We start from the raw sequence: 22,099 nt of genomic DNA, 5'->3' as shown, positions 1-22,099 counted from the left end.
CACTGTCTTCAGCAACCTTACGAGGGCCGGTTGAACGGCTACAGTCTTATCATACACGTGCAGTGTTCCTACAAGCCATAAGGTTACCTTGAGTGAGGAAGATGATGATTGAATGTCCGTCTGAGTCCATAGGTTGAGGTGCAAGCACATTTCTCCCATTCTCCACAGAGGGCAGTGGCGCATAGGTGTGACGTCACTAACACTTAAGTTGCCTTAGAGTGATAGCAGAAAATTGTGAGCGTTACACTTGTATGCGGCTTGACGTAGGCACACATTGGCAGGGATGTGGTTGGAACGGCTGACTAGATAAGGCCTGGTGTCCAGCTAATGAAAAAGAGCCGAAAATTGGGGTGCGGCTGCGCAGGTGTGCACTTTAAATATAGCACTTTTGCCCTGTTATTCCGGGCCGCCCGATTGGCTCATGGGAACGTGACAGGCCCTATGGCAGAGATTGAGGACAGAGGGCAGTGGTTCGAATCCCATGCGGACCATATGTTGGGGACACAAAAAAAAAAAAAAAAAAAAAAAAAAAATATCCCTGGCTCTGAAATTCACTTGCTACGCTTGCTAGAAGCCTACAGGCGAGCCTACAGAATGGGCTCTCTCTGCCTTTTTTTTTTTTTTTTTTAACCCCTGTCTCAAAATCTCTTCCATCAATCAATATTGGTTGTTATGGTTGCTATGGACGCCAAACACACCATGCATTGTCGCTTTCTCAATCTCTTCTTCATGTCCGAACAAACGCTCAATTTTGCCTTCATTAACACAAATTATACATCAAAATGTAGGTATTTTTCTTGCCTTTAACAAAATGGCACTGTCATTATTGTAGGAGTTGCCGTTTTCTCGCAAATGGCCTCGAAGCAACAGTTAAAAAATGTCCACATTCAAAGTCTATGGAGACTTGAGTGAAAATGACAGCTGAAATTCTGTAACAGAGGCGTTTTCAACTCCTCATATCTCCTAGATGTATTTTTCTTTAGAGACCTGAAAACCGCCTTGATTTTTTTTTTCCTTTTTTATTAAAGCCTGCTGATTGTTACAGTGAAAGAATGATGTCGACAGTCCGTGTACTTTTGGAGTTACAGAACATTTTGTAAGACGAAGAAACGGCAGTTTTCACCTCTCAGTTGTGGTAAACGCTTGAAATATATTATAGGGCAGGCCGCGGCGTAGAGAACGCGCTTTGGGAGCGAGAGACCCAGGTTGAAATCTAGCCAGTGGCAGTATCTAATATCGTTCCCTAATTCACTTTATAATTACAAATTCTCAACACTTGAACATTCCCACGTGTGTTCTGATCAAAACAGTGCAAGAATGAGCTCTTTAGCTTTTGATTTACAACTTATCCACATTTCTTTGCGGACACTCCTGCATGTCACAAATACATTGCACAAAGCGCATCTGTGGCTGTGTACCATTCGTGGTGCGTTGGCTCCCTCTACTGGTACGCGCCTCATTCAAATGTCGCCACACATTTAAAATTGCAGGGTGTCTTTACACTGTCATAGCTCCTAGATAGATTTCTTCAGAGCTGAAAATCGCTGTGATTATTCACCATAGCCTGCTTTGTCTTACAGTGAAAGAACGATGTCAACGTATAACATCGTTGGTTACTTTAATTATGTTTGTTTTTTTAAATCAAATCCTACAAAACAGGACCATTGTGACACAAAACCTCTCACACACTAACACAAACTCTTTATACAGATACAGAGCTTTACATGTATAAATAAGGCAGACAAAAATGCATAAAACACAAGCTATCCACAGACTGTCGGTGGACGCCATGTCACTTTATTTTGTTTTTATCTTGTTTCTTTTTGGTGTAGCCTCATTAAACAAAATGTTTATAAAAATGACCACTTTTATTATGAATTATTAGGAAATTAATAATTCATTATTAATTATTTATTATGAACACACCTGCCACCCTCAAGTAGAGGTGGCAGAGAGGAGGCACTTGGAGTTTCGGTCGAGAAAGTGTCCGTGTGACTGAGTCCTGTCCCAGCTCTGCTTCAAGGTCTGTCGGTCCAGCTTGTTGAGGGTCTGAGAGCAAAGACGGATATCCTGGACCAGCTCTGACAAACTGTCCAGGTCTTGACTCTCCCAGGGGCCAGAGACCTGACAACCTGCAGGTTAAGCAACAAAGAATCATTTTATTTCATATCCATAATTTCCATTTTCCCCCCTATAAATATTTGACATCCAAATGTAGCCTGTTAGCTAGCATTCAGCAATGTTTTCTGCTCCATAAAATGGAAAATTAATTCACAGCTAATCTTTTTTTTAAATCTTTAAACCACACTTCTATATTGTAATGTCTGTGTGTGTAATCATCATGTAACACCTCTGTGCATACATACTAAATGTTCAAACTTAGAAATGCGTCAAAAGGAAACGCACTGATAGCAAGAAACAAACTGTTGCCAAGTACAACTTTGCACAGGTGATAAAAACATCAAAGAAATCCAAATTGTGAATTAGTGTGAAACGGTGAATCTAAGAATAGCTTTAGAAAAAAAAAGGAACTCCATGGAGTATCTCCAAGTTCAGACATACCTTCGAGGTTTAGAAGTGTCAGTGGTCGACGGGCCTCTCTGACAGACGCCAGGATGTTGTGAAGTCCCACTGATGTAACAGACGGATTTCCTGACAGATTCAGACTCACCAGTGTGGGACACGACGAGAGGCACCTGTGAAATAATAAGAAAAAGTCCAACAGGCCAGTAAAGAGTGACAATTTAAACAAAGGCAAAGCCCCACTAACATGAGTAATAACTGAGCCGTAGAAATGACGCCCTCACACACACACACACACACCTCGCCAAGGTAGCTACACTGCTGTCTGTCAGCCCATTTGCAGCCAGGCTGAGGTGGGTCAGAGAGCACTCGTCCTGCAAAAACACAAAAGTCTTAACCTGATTGCACAATTATATCTTTCGACAATAAATGACATTGCATGATTTTTGCGTGCACACCTGTGACAGGACTTTGGCGAGGTGTTCCAGTGCCGGGTAATCAGCAGGCCCTCTGCAGACAGCTGACAGGTCCACGTGTGGGAGGCAGTGGAGGGGCAGAGTCTTTAACACCAGCTCAAAGCCGGTGGAGCCCAGGGGATTGAGGGACAGGCACACTGCTTTCAAATGGCCTGTGCCTGAACGTTCAGAAGATGTAAAGTTAGTTGCAGTTTTGCTTATGGGTGGGAGTTCAGTGAAGCTTAAGGCTTCAGTCAGCTGCTTGTTAGAGAGTCACCTGTGAGCGCGCTGGCTAGCAGCAGTCGATGCTGCTGAAGGAAATGAGCAGTGAGACCTGCAGAGACCGCTTGGCTAGCACAGGGCAGCAGGACAGCAGACAGGACAGAGACTCAGACACGCCGTCCCCCAGTGGGTTCATACTGAGGTCCAGCTCCTCCAGGCACTTTGAGTGGAAACGAGCAGAAAAAGCAAATGATCACGAGAGCCAATTCTCTCTGACAGATATCATTGATATGAATCAGGTTAGCTTGTTATTAAGATCTAAGGTAGTTATTAAGACCAGAGGTACTTAAATACAGGTTAGATGGTAAACCTGGAGCTGCCACTATTGGCTAGCTGAGGCCCTTACCGGGAATGCAGGTGCACTCTGTCCCTTTAAAGCATTTACAGCCTTCTCCAGGCCGTCCCCTGTAATGCAGTTGGCAGAAATGTCCAGCAGCTGCAGACGAGGCATGGTGAGCGTTGTGGCAATCAGCTCAGGGAGAAGGTCGTCAGACATACGGTTTCCAGAAATTCGCAGCTCCGTGAGGCTGGCCTGAAGTTTTAGGGCACGGAGGAGCGGGCTGAGGGAAGAGGCGGCCAAACCGAGACATTTGGAGTCCTGACACGGAGGAACCCCGGTCCCGAACCTCACATAGCCGGGAGACACGCTTGTTCTCATCTACAGGTAGAAAGAGATGGTACTTCATAACAGAATACAAGAATGCACATGTGTCCGTTTTATAATGCATTTCCTCTGTGTTGCTCACCCACTGCTAGACTTTGACAGGCCTTCTTGTATCGCTCAGGGAGAGGAGGGAGATCCCCACGAGCAAACGTCAGCCAGAACCCACAACACAAACCCATCAGTTATCCTGCACTGGTGCGGGAAAGTGAAGCCAAGGATTCAATCCCAAAAACTGTGATTCCTTCAGTGTCTTCTGGAAGCTGGCTCCAAAAGCAAGTCAGCATCCAGTCTGGTAATAGAAATGGTTCTAATCTTTACAGTTTCTCAGATTGTAGTTTCTCAGGCAGCTTGTTAACATAATCAGCCCTTCACCTTCTTACCAGAATCATACAGTCTAAAACCTGCACGCCTCATCTGGGTAAGAAAGATGAAGTCATTGTGGAAGGACCTAGAACCTCCATTCCTTCTATCAGTGATTTAATGAAAAGACCTCTGTGTCTATGAGAAAGTCTATTTTATGAATTTGGGCCATACTTTGCCTAAGAAAAGGAGTATGCTCACTGGCTGACATGCAAGCTGTTTCACAGTCATAGCTGTCCTCTTGTCACTGTGGGTTTTTTTTTTTTTTTTAAATCCAACCTCACCTCTTCATTTGTGTGCAGGACGGCCAGTAGCTGGTCCTGCGGGGAGAGCAGAGCGCCTTCTTTCTGCAGAGAGAGACGAGGCAGGAGGCCACATTTCTGGTAGTAACGCTGAGCTGCCTGCTCACACAGCCACGACACAGAGCAGGAGTTGGCCTCACTGGGATGCAGAGCAATGACCAGTGATTAAACAGAAATTAAAAACAAAACAACAACAACAACAAAAAAACACTATACCAATCAGATTGAGCAGTACATAAAAATAAATCCCAAACTTAAAACTTTTCACCGACCTTTGTGGAACTGGGATCAGGAAGACGTCTTCCTGAACCCGGACCCTCATTCTGATTGGTGGAGGAAGTGACGTGGGCATAGGAGCAACCAAAGTTTGAGTTGGAGGCTAGAGTAAACAAAATAAAACATTCAAGCACTGTTAAAACATCTGTATTTAATGTCGTCAACTCTTTGTAGAAAGACAAAGCAGTCTGTGGAGGGATCAGAAAGTCTAAACATCAGGAAAGTAAAAGTTTGTCAGGTGATGCTACAAAACACCAAGGTATAACTATATATAAGATCCGAAATGGGCGATGTCATCTTTTACTCCTGGACAAAGCCCACGGCATCCAGGCTGCAGAAATATGTAAAAACAGCTCGCCCGTTTTGATCAGCTCGCGCTCATTTACTTCCACATTCATCACTGTTCAAAATGAATCAGAAATGAAGACACATCATCTTCAAGTTATATCCCCTAGTGACACTGAATTATAGTTATTCTCTCACTGAGTGTGCATTTCCTGAATAATTCATGTGTAGTCTCACTCTGACTATCACCTTTTCACACTTGGAGTGACTTATTCACAATCACTGTGTTGTGTGTATTTCCTTAGTTAGTGTTACTCCATCCGTAACTAACAAACAGCAAAAGAGCATTCCACTTCTGACCTAAGCATGGATAAGGAGAGGTGGGGGCGGTGTGTCTGATCTCCAATCGTCATCATCTGCATCCCCAAGCTGTTCTTTCTCTGAGAGAGGCCTCTACTGGACAGGGAGGAAACTGCAGATCCTGAAAGAAAAAGGGCACAACAAGCTAGAAAAGTGGGAAAAGCACGAAAAAGAAAAACCAAACAAACCCAGTCTAATCTGCAGGCCGTGTCCGAGTTCAAATACTTGTTTTGAATTCCAGCTGCAGAAGATAAGGCAGTTTCCTCTACTCTTGGCCCAGATGAGTGTGGTAAAAAGCAAACTTACAAATCAGATGTCCTTGCAGAGCCTTAACTCCATCCTGTACATCCGATATGGACTGAAGCTGTCTGGTGAGGCTTGCTATGAACACCAGCTGCCTGATAATGTTGATGACCCACTCTTTCTGTGAGCCCGCACAGCCTGTGTGTGTGGAGGGATGTCGGAAAAAAACAAAACAAAAAAACAAAAAAAACAATTAGCCTGAATTAGGACTAGTTGTCATCATTTTTTTTCACATAGCCACGGTTTTTTCTATGGTCTGTTTTTGGGCCATTAATGTAGTTTGGTAACAGCATTATGCTTAAAAATGTTCATCTTTTACTGTTACCTGTTGTGGATCACAAAGTTTAAAACTACTTAAAAACACACACAAACACAACAAAGTAACTCCACCATGTGTCTATCCGGTCTTTAAGTGATGACGTGATCAATCCTACTTCTGGGCCCAAACTACTCTGCGTTTAATAAGGCTGTTGTGTTTTTAACATGTTTTAATGCTTTGTAACTTGTTCTATTTAATCTCAACAAGCCCCTTACAAAAAGTAAGCGATCACTGTCGGCCTCTCTCAGTTTTTATTACAACTATTCATTTTAAAGCTCAGTTTTTAAAACCTTACCATGTAACTACAGCCCAGGCAATGCAGCAGCACATTAATGACTAACCTGTATGTGGATGGATTATCTCAGTTGTTCTCTTGACTGAAGTTTGGTCCGTTTACAGCATCCTGCCATGCCACTGCATTTGTCCCTAACCATCGGGAACCCTCACCTTAACTCTTATCCAGTGGAAAAAAGTTCCCCTTCATCACTGTGTTAATGTTATGCTAACATAGCTGTTTCGCTAGTCACATAGCACATCACTATATACCAGCTAGCCAAACTTCAGTAACCCTACAAACATCACTGCTGCTTACTTTCCTGTCTTCATGTATGTCAGAAGTGATAGCAGAGCTGTGCCTTTTAATTTGTTTTAGAAATCCCTCAGTCAGAACCTGGTATATTATATTTAGACGGAAACTAGTGAGCTAACTCTCTGCTAACTTCTAACTTCAGACAGATTTTTAACTCTCAGTGATCATTTGACTTTGGGACCTGCAGTGTAGTTTGGGTCCAGACACGCTAATGACCAGACTTAAAGACCAAATTTCGGGTCACTTTTGCTGGTCCCAAGCCCCAATAAAGAAGCTAGCTTGAAGCTTGACATAAAAAACAATAATTGCTAAGAAAAGTGTAATTTGTAGTTCTAAATATATTCTAAATGCATTTAGATCGTTTTTACTCACTTTATGTCTCTTCCACGATGTTACGTCTCTCTCCTATGTTGGTTACAATTACATAAGCACTTAGCAGGACAGTGGAAAAACCCAGGACCACAGTGATACTGAGAATTCCACGGTGTTCACTGTCTTCAGCAACCTTACGAGGGCCGGTTGAACGGCTACAGTCTTATCATACACGTGCAGTGTTCCTACAAGCCATAAGGTTACCTTGAGTGAGGAAGATGATGATTGAATGTCCGTCTGAGTCCATAGGTTGAGGTGCAAGCACATTTCTCCCATTCTCCACAGAGGGCAGTGGCGCATAGGTGTGACGTCACTAACACTTAAGTTGCCTTAGAGTGATAGCAGAAAATTGTGAGCGTTACACTTGTATGCGGCTTGACGTAGGCACACATTGGCAGGGATGTGGTTGGAACGGCTGACTAGATAAGGCCTGGTGTCCAGCTAATGAAAAAGAGCCGAAAATTGGGGTGCGGCTGCGCAGGTGTGCACTTTAAATATAGCACTTTTGCCCTGTTATTCCGGGCCGCCCGATTGGCTCATGGGAACGTGACAGGCCCTATGGCAGAGATTGAGGACAGAGGGCAGTGGTTCGAATCCCATGCGGACCATATGTTGGGGACACAAAAAAAAAAAAAAAAAAAAAAAAATATCCCTGGCTCTGAAATTCACTTGCTACGCTTGCTAGAAGCCTACAGGCGAGCCTACAGAATGGGCTCTCTCTGCCTTTTTTTTTTTTTTTTTTTTTTTTTTAACCCCTGTCTCAAAATCTCTTCCATCAATCAATATTGGTTGTTATGGTTGCTATGGACGCCAAACACACCATGCATTGTCGCTTTCTCAATCTCTTCTTCATGTCCGAACAAACGCTCAATTTTGCCTTCATTAACACAAATTATACATCAAAATGTAGGTATTTTTCTTGCCTTTAACAAAATGGCACTGTCATTATTGTAGGAGTTGCCGTTTTCTCGCAAATGGCCTCGAAGCAACAGTTAAAAAATGTCCACATTCAAAGTCTATGGAGACTTGAGTGAAAATGACAGCTGAAATTCTGTAACAGAGGCGTTTTCAACTCCTCATATCTCCTAGATGTATTTTTCTTTAGAGACCTGAAAACCGCCTTGATTTTTTTTTTCCTTTTTTATTAAAGCCTGCTGATTGTTACAGTGAAAGAATGATGTCGACAGTCCGTGTACTTTTGGAGTTACAGAACATTTTGTAAGACGAAGAAACGGCAGTTTTCACCTCTCAGTTGTGGTAAACGCTTGAAATATATTATAGGGCAGGCCGCGGCGTAGAGAACGCGCTTTGGGAGCGAGAGACCCAGGTTGAAATCTAGCCAGTGGCAGTATCTAATATCGTTCCCTAATTCACTTTATAATTACAAATTCTCAACACTTGAACATTCCCACGTGTGTTCTGATCAAAACAGTGCAAGAATGAGCTCTTTAGCTTTTGATTTACAACTTATCCACATTTCTTTGCGGACACTCCTGCATGTCACAAATACATTGCACAAAGCGCATCTGTGGCTGTGTACCATTCGTGGTGCGTTGGCTCCCTCTACTGGTACGCGCCTCATTCAAATGTCGCCACACATTTAAAATTGCAGGGTGTCTTTACACTGTCATAGCTCCTAGATAGATTTCTTCAGAGCTGAAAATCGCTGTGATTATTCACCATAGCCTGCTTTGTCTTACAGTGAAAGAACGATGTCAACGTATAACATCGTTGGTTACTTTAATTATGTTTGTTTTTTTAAATCAAATCCTACAAAACAGGACCATTGTGACACAAAACCTCTCACACACTAACACAAACTCTTTATACAGATACAGAGCTTTACATGTATAAATAAGGCAGACAAAAATGCATAAAACACAAGCTATCCACAGACTGTCGGTGGACGCCATGTCACTTTATTTTGTTTTTATCTTGTTTCTTTTTGGTGTAGCCTCATTAAACAAAATGTTTATAAAAATGACCACTTTTATTATGAATTATTAGGAAATTAATAATTCATTATTAATTATTTATTATGAACACACCTGCCACCCTCAAGTAGAGGTGGCAGAGAGGAGGCACTTGGAGTTTCGGTCGAGAAAGTGTCCGTGTGACTGAGTCCTGTCCCAGCTCTGCTTCAAGGTCTGTCGGTCCAGCTTGTTGAGGGTCTGAGAGCAAAGACGGATATCCTGGACCAGCTCTGACAAACTGTCCAGGTCTTGACTCTCCCAGGGGCCAGAGACCTGACAACCTGCAGGTTAAGCAACAAAGAATCATTTTATTTCATATCCATAATTTCCATTTTCCCCCCTATAAATATTTGACATCCAAATGTAGCCTGTTAGCTAGCATTCAGCAATGTTTTCTGCTCCATAAAATGGAAAATTAATTCACAGCTAATCTTTTTTTTAAATCTTTAAACCACACTTCTATATTGTAATGTCTGTGTGTGTAATCATCATGTAACACCTCTGTGCATACATACTAAATGTTCAAACTTAGAAATGCGTCAAAAGGAAACGCACTGATAGCAAGAAACAAACTGTTGCCAAGTACAACTTTGCACAGGTGATAAAAACATCAAAGAAATCCAAATTGTGAATTAGTGTGAAACGGTGAATCTAAGAATAGCTTTAGAAAAAAAAAGGAACTCCATGGAGTATCTCCAAGTTCAGACATACCTTCGAGGTTTAGAAGTGTCAGTGGTCGACGGGCCTCTCTGACAGACGCCAGGATGTTGTGAAGTCCCACTGATGTAACAGACGGATTTCCTGACAGATTCAGACTCACCAGTGTGGGACACGACGAGAGGCACCTGTGAAATAATAAGAAAAAGTCCAACAGGCCAGTAAAGAGTGACAATTTAAACAAAGGCAAAGCCCCACTAACATGAGTAATAACTGAGCCGTAGAAATGACGCCCTCACACACACACACACACACCTCGCCAAGGTAGCTACACTGCTGTCTGTCAGCCCATTTGCAGCCAGGCTGAGGTGGGTCAGAGAGCACTCGTCCTGCAAAAACACAAAAGTCTTAACCTGATTGCACAATTATATCTTTCGACAATAAATGACATTGCATGATTTTTGCGTGCACACCTGTGACAGGACTTTGGCGAGGTGTTCCAGTGCCGGGTAATCAGCAGGCCCTCTGCAGACAGCTGACAGGTCCACGTGTGGGAGGCAGTGGAGGGGCAGAGTCTTTAACACCAGCTCAAAGCCGGTGGAGCCCAGGGGATTGAGGGACAGGCACACTGCTTTCAAATGGCCTGTGCCTGAACGTTCAGAAGATGTAAAGTTAGTTGCAGTTTTGCTTATGGGTGGGAGTTCAGTGAAGCTTAAGGCTTCAGTCAGCTGCTTGTTAGAGAGTCACCTGTGAGCGCGCTGGCTAGCAGCAGTCGATGCTGCTGAAGGAAATGAGCAGTGAGACCTGCAGAGACCGCTTGGCTAGCACAGGGCAGCAGGACAGCAGACAGGACAGAGACTCAGACACGCCGTCCCCCAGTGGGTTCATACTGAGGTCCAGCTCCTCCAGGCACTTTGAGTGGAAACGAGCAGAAAAAGCAAATGATCACGAGAGCCAATTCTCTCTGACAGATATCATTGATATGAATCAGGTTAGCTTGTTATTAAGATCTAAGGTAGTTATTAAGACCAGAGGTACTTAAATACAGGTTAGATGGTAAACCTGGAGCTGCCACTATTGGCTAGCTGAGGCCCTTACCGGGAATGCAGGTGCACTCTGTCCCTTTAAAGCATTTACAGCCTTCTCCAGGCCGTCCCCTGTAATGCAGTTGGCAGAAATGTCCAGCAGCTGCAGACGAGGCATGGTGAGCGTTGTGGCAATCAGCTCAGGGAGAAGGTCGTCAGACATACGGTTTCCAGAAATTCGCAGCTCCGTGAGGCTGGCCTGAAGTTTTAGGGCACGGAGGAGCGGGCTGAGGGAAGAGGCGGCCAAACCGAGACATTTGGAGTCCTGACACGGAGGAACCCCGGTCCCGAACCTCACATAGCCGGGAGACACGCTTGTTCTCATCTACAGGTAGAAAGAGATGGTACTTCATAACAGAATACAAGAATGCACATGTGTCCGTTTTATAATGCATTTCCTCTGTGTTGCTCACCCACTGCTAGACTTTGACAGGCCTTCTTGTATCGCTCAGGGAGAGGAGGGAGATCCCCACGAGCAAACGTCAGCCAGAACCCACAACACAAACCCATCAGTTATCCTGCACTGGTGCGGGAAAGTGAAGCCAAGGATTCAATCCCAAAAACTGTGATTCCTTCAGTGTCTTCTGGAAGCTGGCTCCAAAAGCAAGTCAGCATCCAGTCTGGTAATAGAAATGGTTCTAATCTTTACAGTTTCTCAGATTGTAGTTTCTCAGGCAGCTTGTTAACATAATCAGCCCTTCACCTTCTTACCAGAATCATACAGTCTAAAACCTGCACGCCTCATCTGGGTAAGAAAGATGAAGTCATTGTGGAAGGACCTAGAACCTCCATTCCTTCTATCAGTGATTTAATGAAAAGACCTCTGTGTCTATGAGAAAGTCTATTTTATGAATTTGGGCCATACTTTGCCTAAGAAAAGGAGTATGCTCACTGGCTGACATGCAAGCTGTTTCACAGTCATAGCTGTCCTCTTGTCACTGTGGGTTTTTTTTTTTTTTTTAAATCCAACCTCACCTCTTCATTTGTGTGCAGGACGGCCAGTAGCTGGTCCTGCGGGGAGAGCAGAGCGCCTTCTTTCTGCAGAGAGAGACGAGGCAGGAGGCCACATTTCTGGTAGTAACGCTGAGCTGCCTGCTCACACAGCCACGACACAGAGCAGGAGTTGGCCTCACTGGGATGCAGAGCAATGACCGGTGATTAAACAGAAATTAAAAACAAAACAACAACAACAACAAAAAAACACTATACCAATCAGATTGAGCAGTACATAAAAATAAATCCCAAACTTAAAACTTTTCACCGACCTTTGTGGAACTGGGATCAGGAAGACGTCTTCCTGAACCCGGACCCTCATTCTGATTGGTGGAGGAAGTGACGTGGGCATAGGAGCAACCAAAGTTTGAGTTGGAGGCTAGAGTAAACAAAATAAAACATTCAAGCACTGTTAAAACATCTGTATTTAATGTCGTCAACTCTTTGTAGAAAGACAAAGCAGTCTGTGGAGGGATCAGAAAGTCTAAACATCAGGAAAGTAAAAGTTTGTCAGGTGATGCTACAAAACACCAAGGTATAACTATATATAAGATCCGAAATGGGCGATGTCATCTTTTACTCCTGGACAAAGCCCACGGCATCCAGGCTGCAGAAATATGTAAAAACAGCTCGCCCGTTTTGATCAGCTCGCGCTCATTTACTTCCACATTCATCACTGTTCAAAATGAATCAGAAATGAAGACACATCATCTTCAAGTTATATCCCCTAGTGACACTGAATTATAGTTATTCTCTCACTGAGTGTGCATTTCCTGAATAATTCATGTGTAGTCTCACTCTGACTATCACCTTTTCACACTTGGAGTGACTTATTCACAATCACTGTGTTGTGTGTATTTCCTTAGTTAGTGTTACTCCATCCGTAACTAACAAACAGCAAAAGAGCATTCCACTTCTGACCTAAGCATGGATAAGGAGAGGTGGGGGCGGTGTGTCTGATCTCCAATCGTCATCATCTGCATCCCCAAGCTGTTCTTTCTCTGAGAGAGGCCTCTACTGGACAGGGAGGAAACTGCAGATCCTGAAAGAAAAAGGGCACAACAAGCTAGAAAAGTGGGAAAAGCACGAAAAAGAAAAACCAAACAAACCCAGTCTAATCTGCAGGCCGTGTCCGAGTTCAAATACTTGTTTTGAATTCCAGCTGCAGAAGATAAGGCAGTTTCCTCTACTCTTGGCCCAGATGAGTGTGGTAAAAAGCAAACTTACAAATCAGATGTCCTTGCAGAGCCTTAACTCCATCCTGTACATCCGATATGGACTGAAGCTGTCTGGTGAGGCTTGCTATGAACACCAGCTGCCTGATAATGTTGATGACCCACTCTTTCTGTGAGCCCGCACAGCCTGTGTGTGTGGAGGGATGTCGGAAAAAAACAAAACAAAAAAACAAAAAAAAACAATTAGCCTGAATTAGGACTAGTTGTCATCATTTTTTTTCACATAGCCACGGTTTTTTCTATGGTCTGTTTTTGGGCCATTAATGTAGTTTGGTAACAGCATTATGCTTAAAAATGTTCATCTTTTACTGTTACCTGTTGTGGATCACAAAGTTTAAAACTACTTAAAAACACACACAAACACAACAAAGTAACTCCACCATGTGTCTATCCGGTCTTTAAGTGATGACGTGATCAATCCTACTTCTGGGCCCAAACTACTCTGCGTTTAATAAGGCTGTTGTGTTTTTAACATGTTTTAATGCTTTGTAACTTGTTCTATTTAATCTCAACAAGCCCCTTACAAAAAGTAAGCGATCACTGTCGGCCTCTCTCAGTTTTTATTACAACTATTCATTTTAAAGCTCAGTTTTTAAAACCTTACCATGTAACTACAGCCCAGGCAATGCAGCAGCACATTAATGACTAACCTGTATGTGGATGGATTATCTCAGTTGTTCTCTTGACTGAAGTTTGGTCCGTTTACAGCATCCTGCCATGCCACTGCATTTGTCCCTAACCATCGGGAACCCTCACCTTAACTCTTATCCAGTGGAAAAAAGTTCCCCTTCATCACTGTGTTAATGTTATGCTAACATAGCTGTTTCGCTAGTCACATAGCACATCACTATATACCAGCTAGCCAAACTTCAGTAACCCTACAAACATCACTGCTGCTTACTTTCCTGTCTTCATGTATGTCAGAAGTGATAGCAGAGCTGTGCCTTTTAATTTGTTTTAGAAATCCCTCAGTCAGAACCTGGTATATTATATTTAGACGGAAACTAGTGAGCTAACTCTCTGCTAACTTCTAACTTCAGACAGATTTTTAACTCTCAGTGATCATTTGACTTTGGGACCTGCAGTGTAGTTTGGGTCCAGACACGCTAATGACCAGACTTAAAGACCAAATTTCGGGTCACTTTTGCTGGTCCCAAGCCCCAATAAAGAAGCTAGCTTGAAGCTTGACATAAAAAACAATAATTGCTAAGAAAAGTGTAATTTGTAGTTCTAAATATATTCTAAATGCATTTAGATCGTTTTTACTCACTTTATGTCTCTTCCACGATGTTACGTCTCTCTCCTATGTTGGTTACAATTACATAAGCACTTAGCAGGACAGTGGAAAAACCCAGGACCACAGTGATACTGAGAATTCCACGGTGTTCACTGTCTTCAGCAACCTTACGAGGGCCGGTTGAACGGCTACAGTCTTATCATACACGTGCAGTGTTCCTACAAGCCATAAGGTTACCTTGAGTGAGGAAGATGATGATTGAATGTCCGTCTGAGTCCATAGGTTGAGGTGCAAGCACATTTCTCCCATTCTCCACAGAGGGCAGTGGCGCATAGGTGTGACGTCACTAACACTTAAGTTGCCTTAGAGTGATAGCAGAAAATTGTGAGCGTTACACTTGTATGCGGCTTGACGTAGGCACACATTGGCAGGGATGTGGTTGGAACGGCTGACTAGATAAGGCCTGGTGTCCAGCTAATGAAAAAGAGCCGAAAATTGGGGTGCGGCTGCGCAGGTGTGCACTTTAAATATAGCACTTTTGCCCTGTTATTCCGGGCCGCCCGATTGGCTCATGGGAACGTGACAGGCCCTATGGCAGAGATTGAGGACAGAGGGCAGTGGTTCGAATCCCATGCGGACCATATGTTGGGGACACAAAAAAAAAAAAAAAAAAAAAAAATATCCCTGGCTCTGAAATTCACTTGCTACGCTTGCTAGAAGCCTACAGGCGAGCCTACAGAATGGGCTCTCTCTGCCTTTTTTTTTTTTTTTTTTTTTTTTTTTAACCCCTGTCTCAAAATCTCTTCCATCAATCAATATTGGTTGTTATGGTTGCTATGGACGCCAAACACACCATGCATTGTCGCTTTCTCAATCTCTTCTTCATGTCCGAACAAACGCTCAATTTTGCCTTCATTAACACAAATTATACATCAAAATGTAGGTATTTTTCTTGCCTTTAACAAAATGGCACTGTCATTATTGTAGGAGTTGCCGTTTTCTCGCAAATGGCCTCGAAGCAACAGTTAAAAAATGTCCACATTCAAAGTCTATGGAGACTTGAGTGAAAATGACAGCTGAAATTCTGTAACAGAGGCGTTTTCAACTCCTCATATCTCCTAGATGTATTTTTCTTTAGAGACCTGAAAACCGCCTTGATTTTTTTTTTCCTTTTTTATTAAAGCCTGCTGATTGTTACAGTGAAAGAATGATGTCGACAGTCCGTGTACTTTTGGAGTTACAGAACATTTTGTAAGACGAAGAAACGGCAGTTTTCACCTCTCAGTTGTGGTAAACGCTTGAAATATATTATAGGGCAGGCCGCGGCGTAGAGAACGCGCTTTGGGAGCGAGAGACCCAGGTTGAAATCTAGCCAGTGGCAGTATCTAATATCGTTCCCTAATTCACTTTATAATTACAAATTCTCAACACTTGAACATTCCCACGTGTGTTCTGATCAAAACAGTGCAAGAATGAGCTCTTTAGCTTTTGATTTACAACTTATCCACATTTCTTTGCGGACACTCCTGCATGTCACAAATACATTGCACAAAGCGCATCTGTGGCTGTGTACCATTCGTGGTGCGTTGGCTCCCTCTACTGGTACGCGCCTCATTCAAATGTCGCCACACATTTAAAATTGCAGGGTGTCTTTACACTGTCATAGCTCCTAGATAGATTTCTTCAGAGCTGAAAATCGCTGTGATTATTCACCATAGCCTGCTTTGTCTTACAGTGAAAGAACGATGTCAACGTATAACATCGTTGGTTACTTTAATTATGTTTGTTTTTTTAAATCAAATCCTACAAAACAGGACCATTGTGACACAAAACCTCTCACACACTAACACAAACTCTTTATACAGATACAGAGCTTTACATGTATAAATAAGGCAGACAAAAATGCATAAAACACAAGCTATCCACAGACTGTCGGTGGACGCCATGTCACTTTATTTTGTTTTTATCTTGTTTCTTTTTGGTGTAGCCTCATTAAACAAAATGTTTATAAAAATGACCACTTTTATTATGAATTATTAGGAAATTAATAATTCATTATTAATTATTTATTATGAACACACCTGCCACCCTCAAGTAGAGGTGGCAGAGAGGAGGCACTTGGAGTTTCGGTCGAGAAAGTGTCCGTGTGACTGAGTCCTGTCCCAGCTCTGCTTCAAGGTCTGTCGGTCCAGCTTGTTGAGGGTCTGAGAGCAAAGACGGATATCCTGGACCAGCTCTGACAAACTGTCCAGGTCTTGACTCTCCCAGGGGCCAGAGACCTGACAACCTGCAGGTTAAGCAACAAAGAATCATTTTATTTCATATCCATAATTTCCATTTTCCCCCCTATAAATATTTGACATCCAAATGTAGCCTGTTAGCTAGCATTCAGCAATGTTTTCTGCTCCATAAAATGGAAAATTAATTCACAGCTAATCTTTTTTTTAAATCTTTAAACCACACTTCTATATTGTAATGTCTGTGTGTGTAATCATCATGTAACACCTCTGTGCATACATACTAAATGTTCAAACTTAGAAATGCGTCAAAAGGAAACGCACTGATAGCAAGAAACAAACTGTTGCCAAGTACAACTTTGCACAGGTGATAAAAACATCAAAGAAATCCAAATTGTGAATTAGTGTGAAACGGTGAATCTAAGAATAGCTTTAGAAAAAAAAAGGAACTCCATGGAGTATCTCCAAGTTCAGACATACCTTCGAGGTTTAGAAGTGTCAGTGGTCGACGGGCCTCTCTGACAGACGCCAGGATGTTGTGAAGTCCCACTGATGTAACAGACGGATTTCCTGACAGATTCAGACTCACCAGTGTGGGACACGACGAGAGGCACCTGTGAAATAATAAGAAAAAGTCCAACAGGCCAGTAAAGAGTGACAATTTAAACAAAGGCAAAGCCCCACTAACATGAGTAATAACTGAGCCGTAGAAATGACGCCCTCACACACACACACACACACCTCGCCAAGGTAGCTACACTGCTGTCTGTCAGCCCATTTGCAGCCAGGCTGAGGTGGGTCAGAGAGCACTCGTCCTGCAAAAACACAAAAGTCTTAACCTGATTGCACAATTATATCTTTCGACAATAAATGACATTGCATGATTTTTGCGTGCACACCTGTGACAGGACTTTGGCGAGGTGTTCCAGTGCCGGGTAATCAGCAGGCCCTCTGCAGACAGCTGACAGGTCCACGTGTGGGAGGCAGTGGAGGGGCAGAGTCTTTAACACCAGCTCAAAGCCGGTGGAGCCCAGGGGATTGAGGGACAGGCACACTGCTTTCAAATGGCCTGTGCCTGAACGTTCAGAAGATGTAAAGTTAGTTGCAGTTTTGCTTATGGGTGGGAGTTCAGTGAAGCTTAAGGCTTCAGTCAGCTGCTTGTTAGAGAGTCACCTGTGAGCGCGCTGGCTAGCAGCAGTCGATGCTGCTGAAGGAAATGAGCAGTGAGACCTGCAGAGACCGCTTGGCTAGCACAGGGCAGCAGGACAGCAGACAGGACAGAGACTCAGACACGCCGTCCCCCAGTGGGTTCATACTGAGGTCCAGCTCCTCCAGGCACTTTGAGTGGAAACGAGCAGAAAAAGCAAATGATCACGAGAGCCAATTCTCTCTGACAGATATCATTGATATGAATCAGGTTAGCTTGTTATTAAGATCTAAGGTAGTTATTAAGACCAGAGGTACTTAAATACAGGTTAGATGGTAAACCTGGAGCTGCCACTATTGGCTAGCTGAGGCCCTTACCGGGAATGCAGGTGCACTCTGTCCCTTTAAAGCATTTACAGCCTTCTCCAGGCCGTCCCCTGTAATGCAGTTGGCAGAAATGTCCAGCAGCTGCAGACGAGGCATGGTGAGCGTTGTGGCAATCAGCTCAGGGAGAAGGTCGTCAGACATACGGTTTCCAGAAATTCGCAGCTCCGTGAGGCTGGCCTGAAGTTTTAGGGCACGGAGGAGCGGGCTGAGGGAAGAGGCGGCCAAACCGAGACATTTGGAGTCCTGACACGGAGGAACCCCGGTCCCGAACCTCACATAGCCGGGAGACACGCTTGTTCTCATCTACAGGTAGAAAGAGATGGTACTTCATAACAGAATACAAGAATGCACATGTGTCCGTTTTATAATGCATTTCCTCTGTGTTGCTCACCCACTGCTAGACTTTGACAGGCCTTCTTGTATCGCTCAGGGAGAGGAGGGAGATCCCCACGAGCAAACGTCAGCCAGAACCCACAACACAAACCCATCAGTTATCCTGCACTGGTGCGGGAAAGTGAAGCCAAGGATTCAATCCCAAAAACTGTGATTCCTTCAGTGTCTCCTGGAAGCTGGCTCCAAAAGCAAGTCAGCATCCAGTCTGGTAATAGAAATGGTTCTAATCTTTACAGTTTCTCAGATTGTAGTTTCTCAGGCAGCTTGTTAACATAATCAGCCCTTCACCTTCTTACCAGAATCATACAGTCTAAAACCTGCACGCCTCATCTGGGTAAGAAAGATGAAGTCATTGTGGAAGGACCTAGAACCTCCATTCCTTCTATCAGTGATTTAATGAAAAGACCTCTGTGTCTATGAGAAAGTCTATTTTATGAATTTGGGCCATACTTTGCCTAAGAAAAGGAGTATGCTCACTGGCTGACATGCAAGCTGTTTCACAGTCATAGCTGTCCTCTTGTCACTGTGGGTTTTTTTTTTTTTAAATCCAACCTCACCTCTTCATTTGTGTGCAGGACGGCCAGTAGCTGGTCCTGCGGGGAGAGCAGAGCGCCTTCTTTCTGCAGAGAGAGACGAGGCAGGAGGCCACATTTCTGGTAGTAACGCTGAGCTGCCTGCTCACACAGCCACGACACAGAGCAGGAGTTGGCCTCACTGGGATGCAGAGCAATGACCGGCGATTAAACAGAAATTAAAAACAACAACAACAACAACAACAAAAAAACACTATACCAATCAGATTGAGCAGTACATAAAAATAAATCCCAAACTTAAAACTTTTCACCGACCTTTGTGGAACTGGGATCAGGAAGACGTCTTCCTGAACCCGGACCCTCATTCTGATTGGTGGAGGAAGTGACGTGGGCATAGGAGCAACCAAAGTTTGAGTTGGAGGCTAGAGTAAACAAAATAAAACATTCAAGCACTGTTAAAACATCTGTATTTAATGTCGTCAACTCTTTGTAGAAAGACAAAGCAGTCTGTGGAGGGATCAGAAAGTCTAAACATCAGGAAAGTAAAAGTTTGTCAGGTGATGCTACAAAACACCAAGGTATAACTATATATAAGATCCGAAATGGGCGATGTCATCTTTTACTCGTGGACAAAGCCCACGGCATCCAGGCTGCAGAAATATGTAAAAACAGCTCGCCCGTTTTGATCAGCTCGCGCTCATTTACTTCCACATTCATCACTGTTCAAAATGAATCAGAAATGAAGACACATCATCTTCAAGTTATATCCCCTAGTGACACTGAATTATAGTTATTCTCTCACTGAGTGTGCATTTCCTGAATAATTCATGTGTAGTCTCACTCTGACTATCACCTTTTCACACTTGGAGTGACTTATTCACAATCACTGTGTTGTGTGTATTTCCTTAGTTAGTGTTACTCCATCCGTAACTAACAAACAGCAAAAGAGCATTCCACTTCTGACCTAAGCATGGATAAGGAGAGGTGGGGGCGGTGTGTCTGATCTCCAATCGTCATCATCTGCATCCCCAAGCTGTTCTTTCTCTGAGAGAGGCCTCTACTGGACAGGGAGGAAACTGCAGATCCTGAAAGAAAAAGGGCACAACAAGCTAGAAAAGTGGGAAAAGCACGAAAAAGAAAAACCAAACAAACCCAGTCTAATCTGCAGGCCGTGTCCGAGTTCAAATACTTGTTTTGAATTCCAGCTGCAGAAGATAAGGCAGTTTCCTCTACTCTTGGCCCAGATGAGTGTGGTAAAAAGCAAACTTACAAATCAGATGTCCTTGCAGAGCCTTAACTCCATCCTGTACATCCGATATGGACTGAAGCTGTCTGGTGAGGCTTGCTATGAACACCAGCTGCCTGATAATGTTGATGACCCACTCTTTCTGTGAGCCCGCACAGCCTGTGTGTGTGGAGGGATGTCGGAAAAAAACAAAACAAAAAAACAAAAAAAAACAATTAGCCTGAATTAGGACTAGTTGTCATCATTTTTTTTCACATAGCCACGGTTTTTTCTATGGTCTGTTTTTGGGCCATTAATGTAGTTTGGTAACAGCATTATGCTTAAAAATGTTCATCTTTTACTGTTACCTGTTGTGGATCACAAAGTTTAAAACTACTTAAAAACACACACAAACACAACAAAGTAACTCCACCATGTGTCTATCCGGTCTTTAAGTGATGACGTGATCAATCCTACTTCTGGGCCCAAACTACTCTGCGTTTAATAAGGCTGTTGTGTTTTTAACATGTTTTAATGCTTTGTAACTTGTTCTATTTAATCTCAACAAGCCCCTTACAAAAAGTAAGCGATCACTGTCGGCCTCTCTCAGTTTTTATTACAACTATTCATTTTAAAGCTCAGTTTTTAAAACCTTACCATGTAACTACAGCCCAGGCAATGCAGCAGCACATTAATGACTAACCTGTATGTGGATGGATTATCTCAGTTGTTCTCTTGACTGAAGTTTGGTCCGTTTACAGCATCCTGCCATGCCACTGCATTTGTCCCTAACCATCGGGAACCCTCACCTTAACTCTTATCCAGTGGAAAAAAGTTCCCCTTCATCACTGTGTTAATGTTATGCTAACATAGCTGTTTCGCTAGTCACATAGCACATCACTATATACCAGCTAGCCAAACTTCAGTAACCCTACAAACATCACTGCTGCTTACTTTCCTGTCTTCATGTATGTCAGAAGTGATAGCAGAGCTGTGCCTTTTAATTTGTTTTAGAAATCCCTCAGTCAGAACCTGGTATATTATATTTAGACGGAAACTAGTGAGCTAACTCTCTGCTAACTTCTAACTTCAGACAGATTTTTAACTCTCAGTGATCATTTGACTTTGGGACCTGCAGTGTAGTTTGGGTCCAGACACGCTAATGACCAGACTTAAAGACCAAATTTCGGGTCACTTTTGCTGGTCCCAAGCCCCAATAAAGAAGCTAGCTTGAAGCTTGACATAAAAAACAATAATTGCTAAGAAAAGTGTAATTTGTAGTTCTAAATATATTCTAAATGCATTTAGATCGTTTTTACTCACTTTATGTCTCTTCCACGATGTTACGTCTCTCTCCTATGTTGGTTACAATTACATAAGCACTTAGCAGGACAGTGGAAAAACCCAGGACCACAGTGATACTGAGAATTCCACGGTGTTCACTGTCTTCAGCAACCTTACGAGGGCCGGTTGAACGGCTACAGTCTTATCATACACGTGCAGTGTTCCTACAAGCCATAAGGTTACCTTGAGTGAGGAAGATGATGATTGAATGTCCGTCTGAGTCCATAGGTTGAGGTGCAAGCACATTTCTCCCATTCTCCACAGAGGGCAGTGGCGCATAGGTGTGACGTCACTAACACTTAAGTTGCCTTAGAGTGATAGCAGAAAATTGTGAGCGTTACACTTGTATGCGGCTTGACGTAGGCACACATTGGCAGGGATGTGGTTGGAACGGCTGACTAGATAAGGCCTGGTGTCCAGCTAATGAAAAAGAGCCGAAAATTGGGGTGCGGCTGCGCAGGTGTGCACTTTAAATATAGCACTTTTGCCCTGTTATTCCGGGCCGCCCGATTGGCTCATGGGAACGTGACAGGCCCTATGGCAGAGATTGAGGACAGAGGGCAG

General features: G+C 43.3%; 3 protein-coding genes across 3 annotated transcripts; all 3 read right to left on the bottom strand.

Annotated features, from left to right (window-relative positions):
• Positions 1-1,844: 1,844 nt before the first annotated feature.
• On the bottom strand, positions 1,845-7,154 carry LOC308407466 (tonsoku-like protein). Its single transcript, XM_080899115.1, has 11 exons — positions 6,471-7,154; positions 5,814-5,948; positions 5,508-5,628; positions 4,859-4,965; positions 4,569-4,725; positions 3,607-3,918; positions 3,256-3,420; positions 2,982-3,157; positions 2,824-2,897; positions 2,563-2,696; positions 1,845-2,132 (listed from the first exon to the last, which is right to left on the bottom strand). The coding sequence occupies exons 4-7, from the start codon at positions 4,936-4,938 to the stop codon at positions 3,271-3,273; spliced, it is 699 nt and encodes a 232-aa protein (XP_080755241.1). The 5' UTR covers positions 4,939-4,965; positions 5,508-5,628; positions 5,814-5,948; positions 6,471-7,154; the 3' UTR covers positions 1,845-2,132; positions 2,563-2,696; positions 2,824-2,897; positions 2,982-3,157; positions 3,256-3,270.
• Positions 7,155-9,056: 1,902 nt separating this feature from the next.
• LOC308407758 (tonsoku-like protein) lies at positions 9,057-14,367 on the bottom strand. The gene is made up of 11 exons (XM_080899608.1): positions 13,684-14,367; positions 13,026-13,160; positions 12,720-12,840; positions 12,071-12,177; positions 11,781-11,937; positions 10,819-11,130; positions 10,468-10,632; positions 10,194-10,369; positions 10,036-10,109; positions 9,775-9,908; positions 9,057-9,344 (listed from the first exon to the last, which is right to left on the bottom strand). The coding sequence occupies exons 4-7, from the start codon at positions 12,148-12,150 to the stop codon at positions 10,483-10,485; spliced, it is 699 nt and encodes a 232-aa protein (XP_080755734.1). The 5' UTR covers positions 12,151-12,177; positions 12,720-12,840; positions 13,026-13,160; positions 13,684-14,367; the 3' UTR covers positions 9,057-9,344; positions 9,775-9,908; positions 10,036-10,109; positions 10,194-10,369; positions 10,468-10,482.
• Positions 14,368-16,268: 1,901 nt separating this feature from the next.
• On the bottom strand, positions 16,269-21,579 carry LOC308408024 (tonsoku-like protein). The gene is made up of 11 exons (XM_080900073.1): positions 20,895-21,579; positions 20,237-20,371; positions 19,931-20,051; positions 19,282-19,388; positions 18,991-19,147; positions 18,032-18,343; positions 17,681-17,845; positions 17,407-17,582; positions 17,249-17,322; positions 16,988-17,121; positions 16,269-16,557 (listed from the first exon to the last, which is right to left on the bottom strand). Exons 4-7 carry the CDS (start codon positions 19,359-19,361, stop codon positions 17,696-17,698), a joined length of 699 nt encoding a protein of 232 aa, XP_080756199.1. The 5' UTR covers positions 19,362-19,388; positions 19,931-20,051; positions 20,237-20,371; positions 20,895-21,579; the 3' UTR covers positions 16,269-16,557; positions 16,988-17,121; positions 17,249-17,322; positions 17,407-17,582; positions 17,681-17,695.
• Positions 21,580-22,099: the final 520 nt, after the last annotated feature.

Source organism: Rhamphochromis sp. 'chilingali' (genome assembly GCF_963969265.1).
Source record: "Rhamphochromis sp. 'chilingali' genome assembly, chromosome: 12".
Lineage (NCBI taxonomy): Eukaryota > Metazoa > Chordata > Actinopteri > Cichliformes > Cichlidae > Rhamphochromis > Rhamphochromis sp. 'chilingali'.
This window is presented reverse-complemented; position numbering and strand designations above follow the sequence as displayed.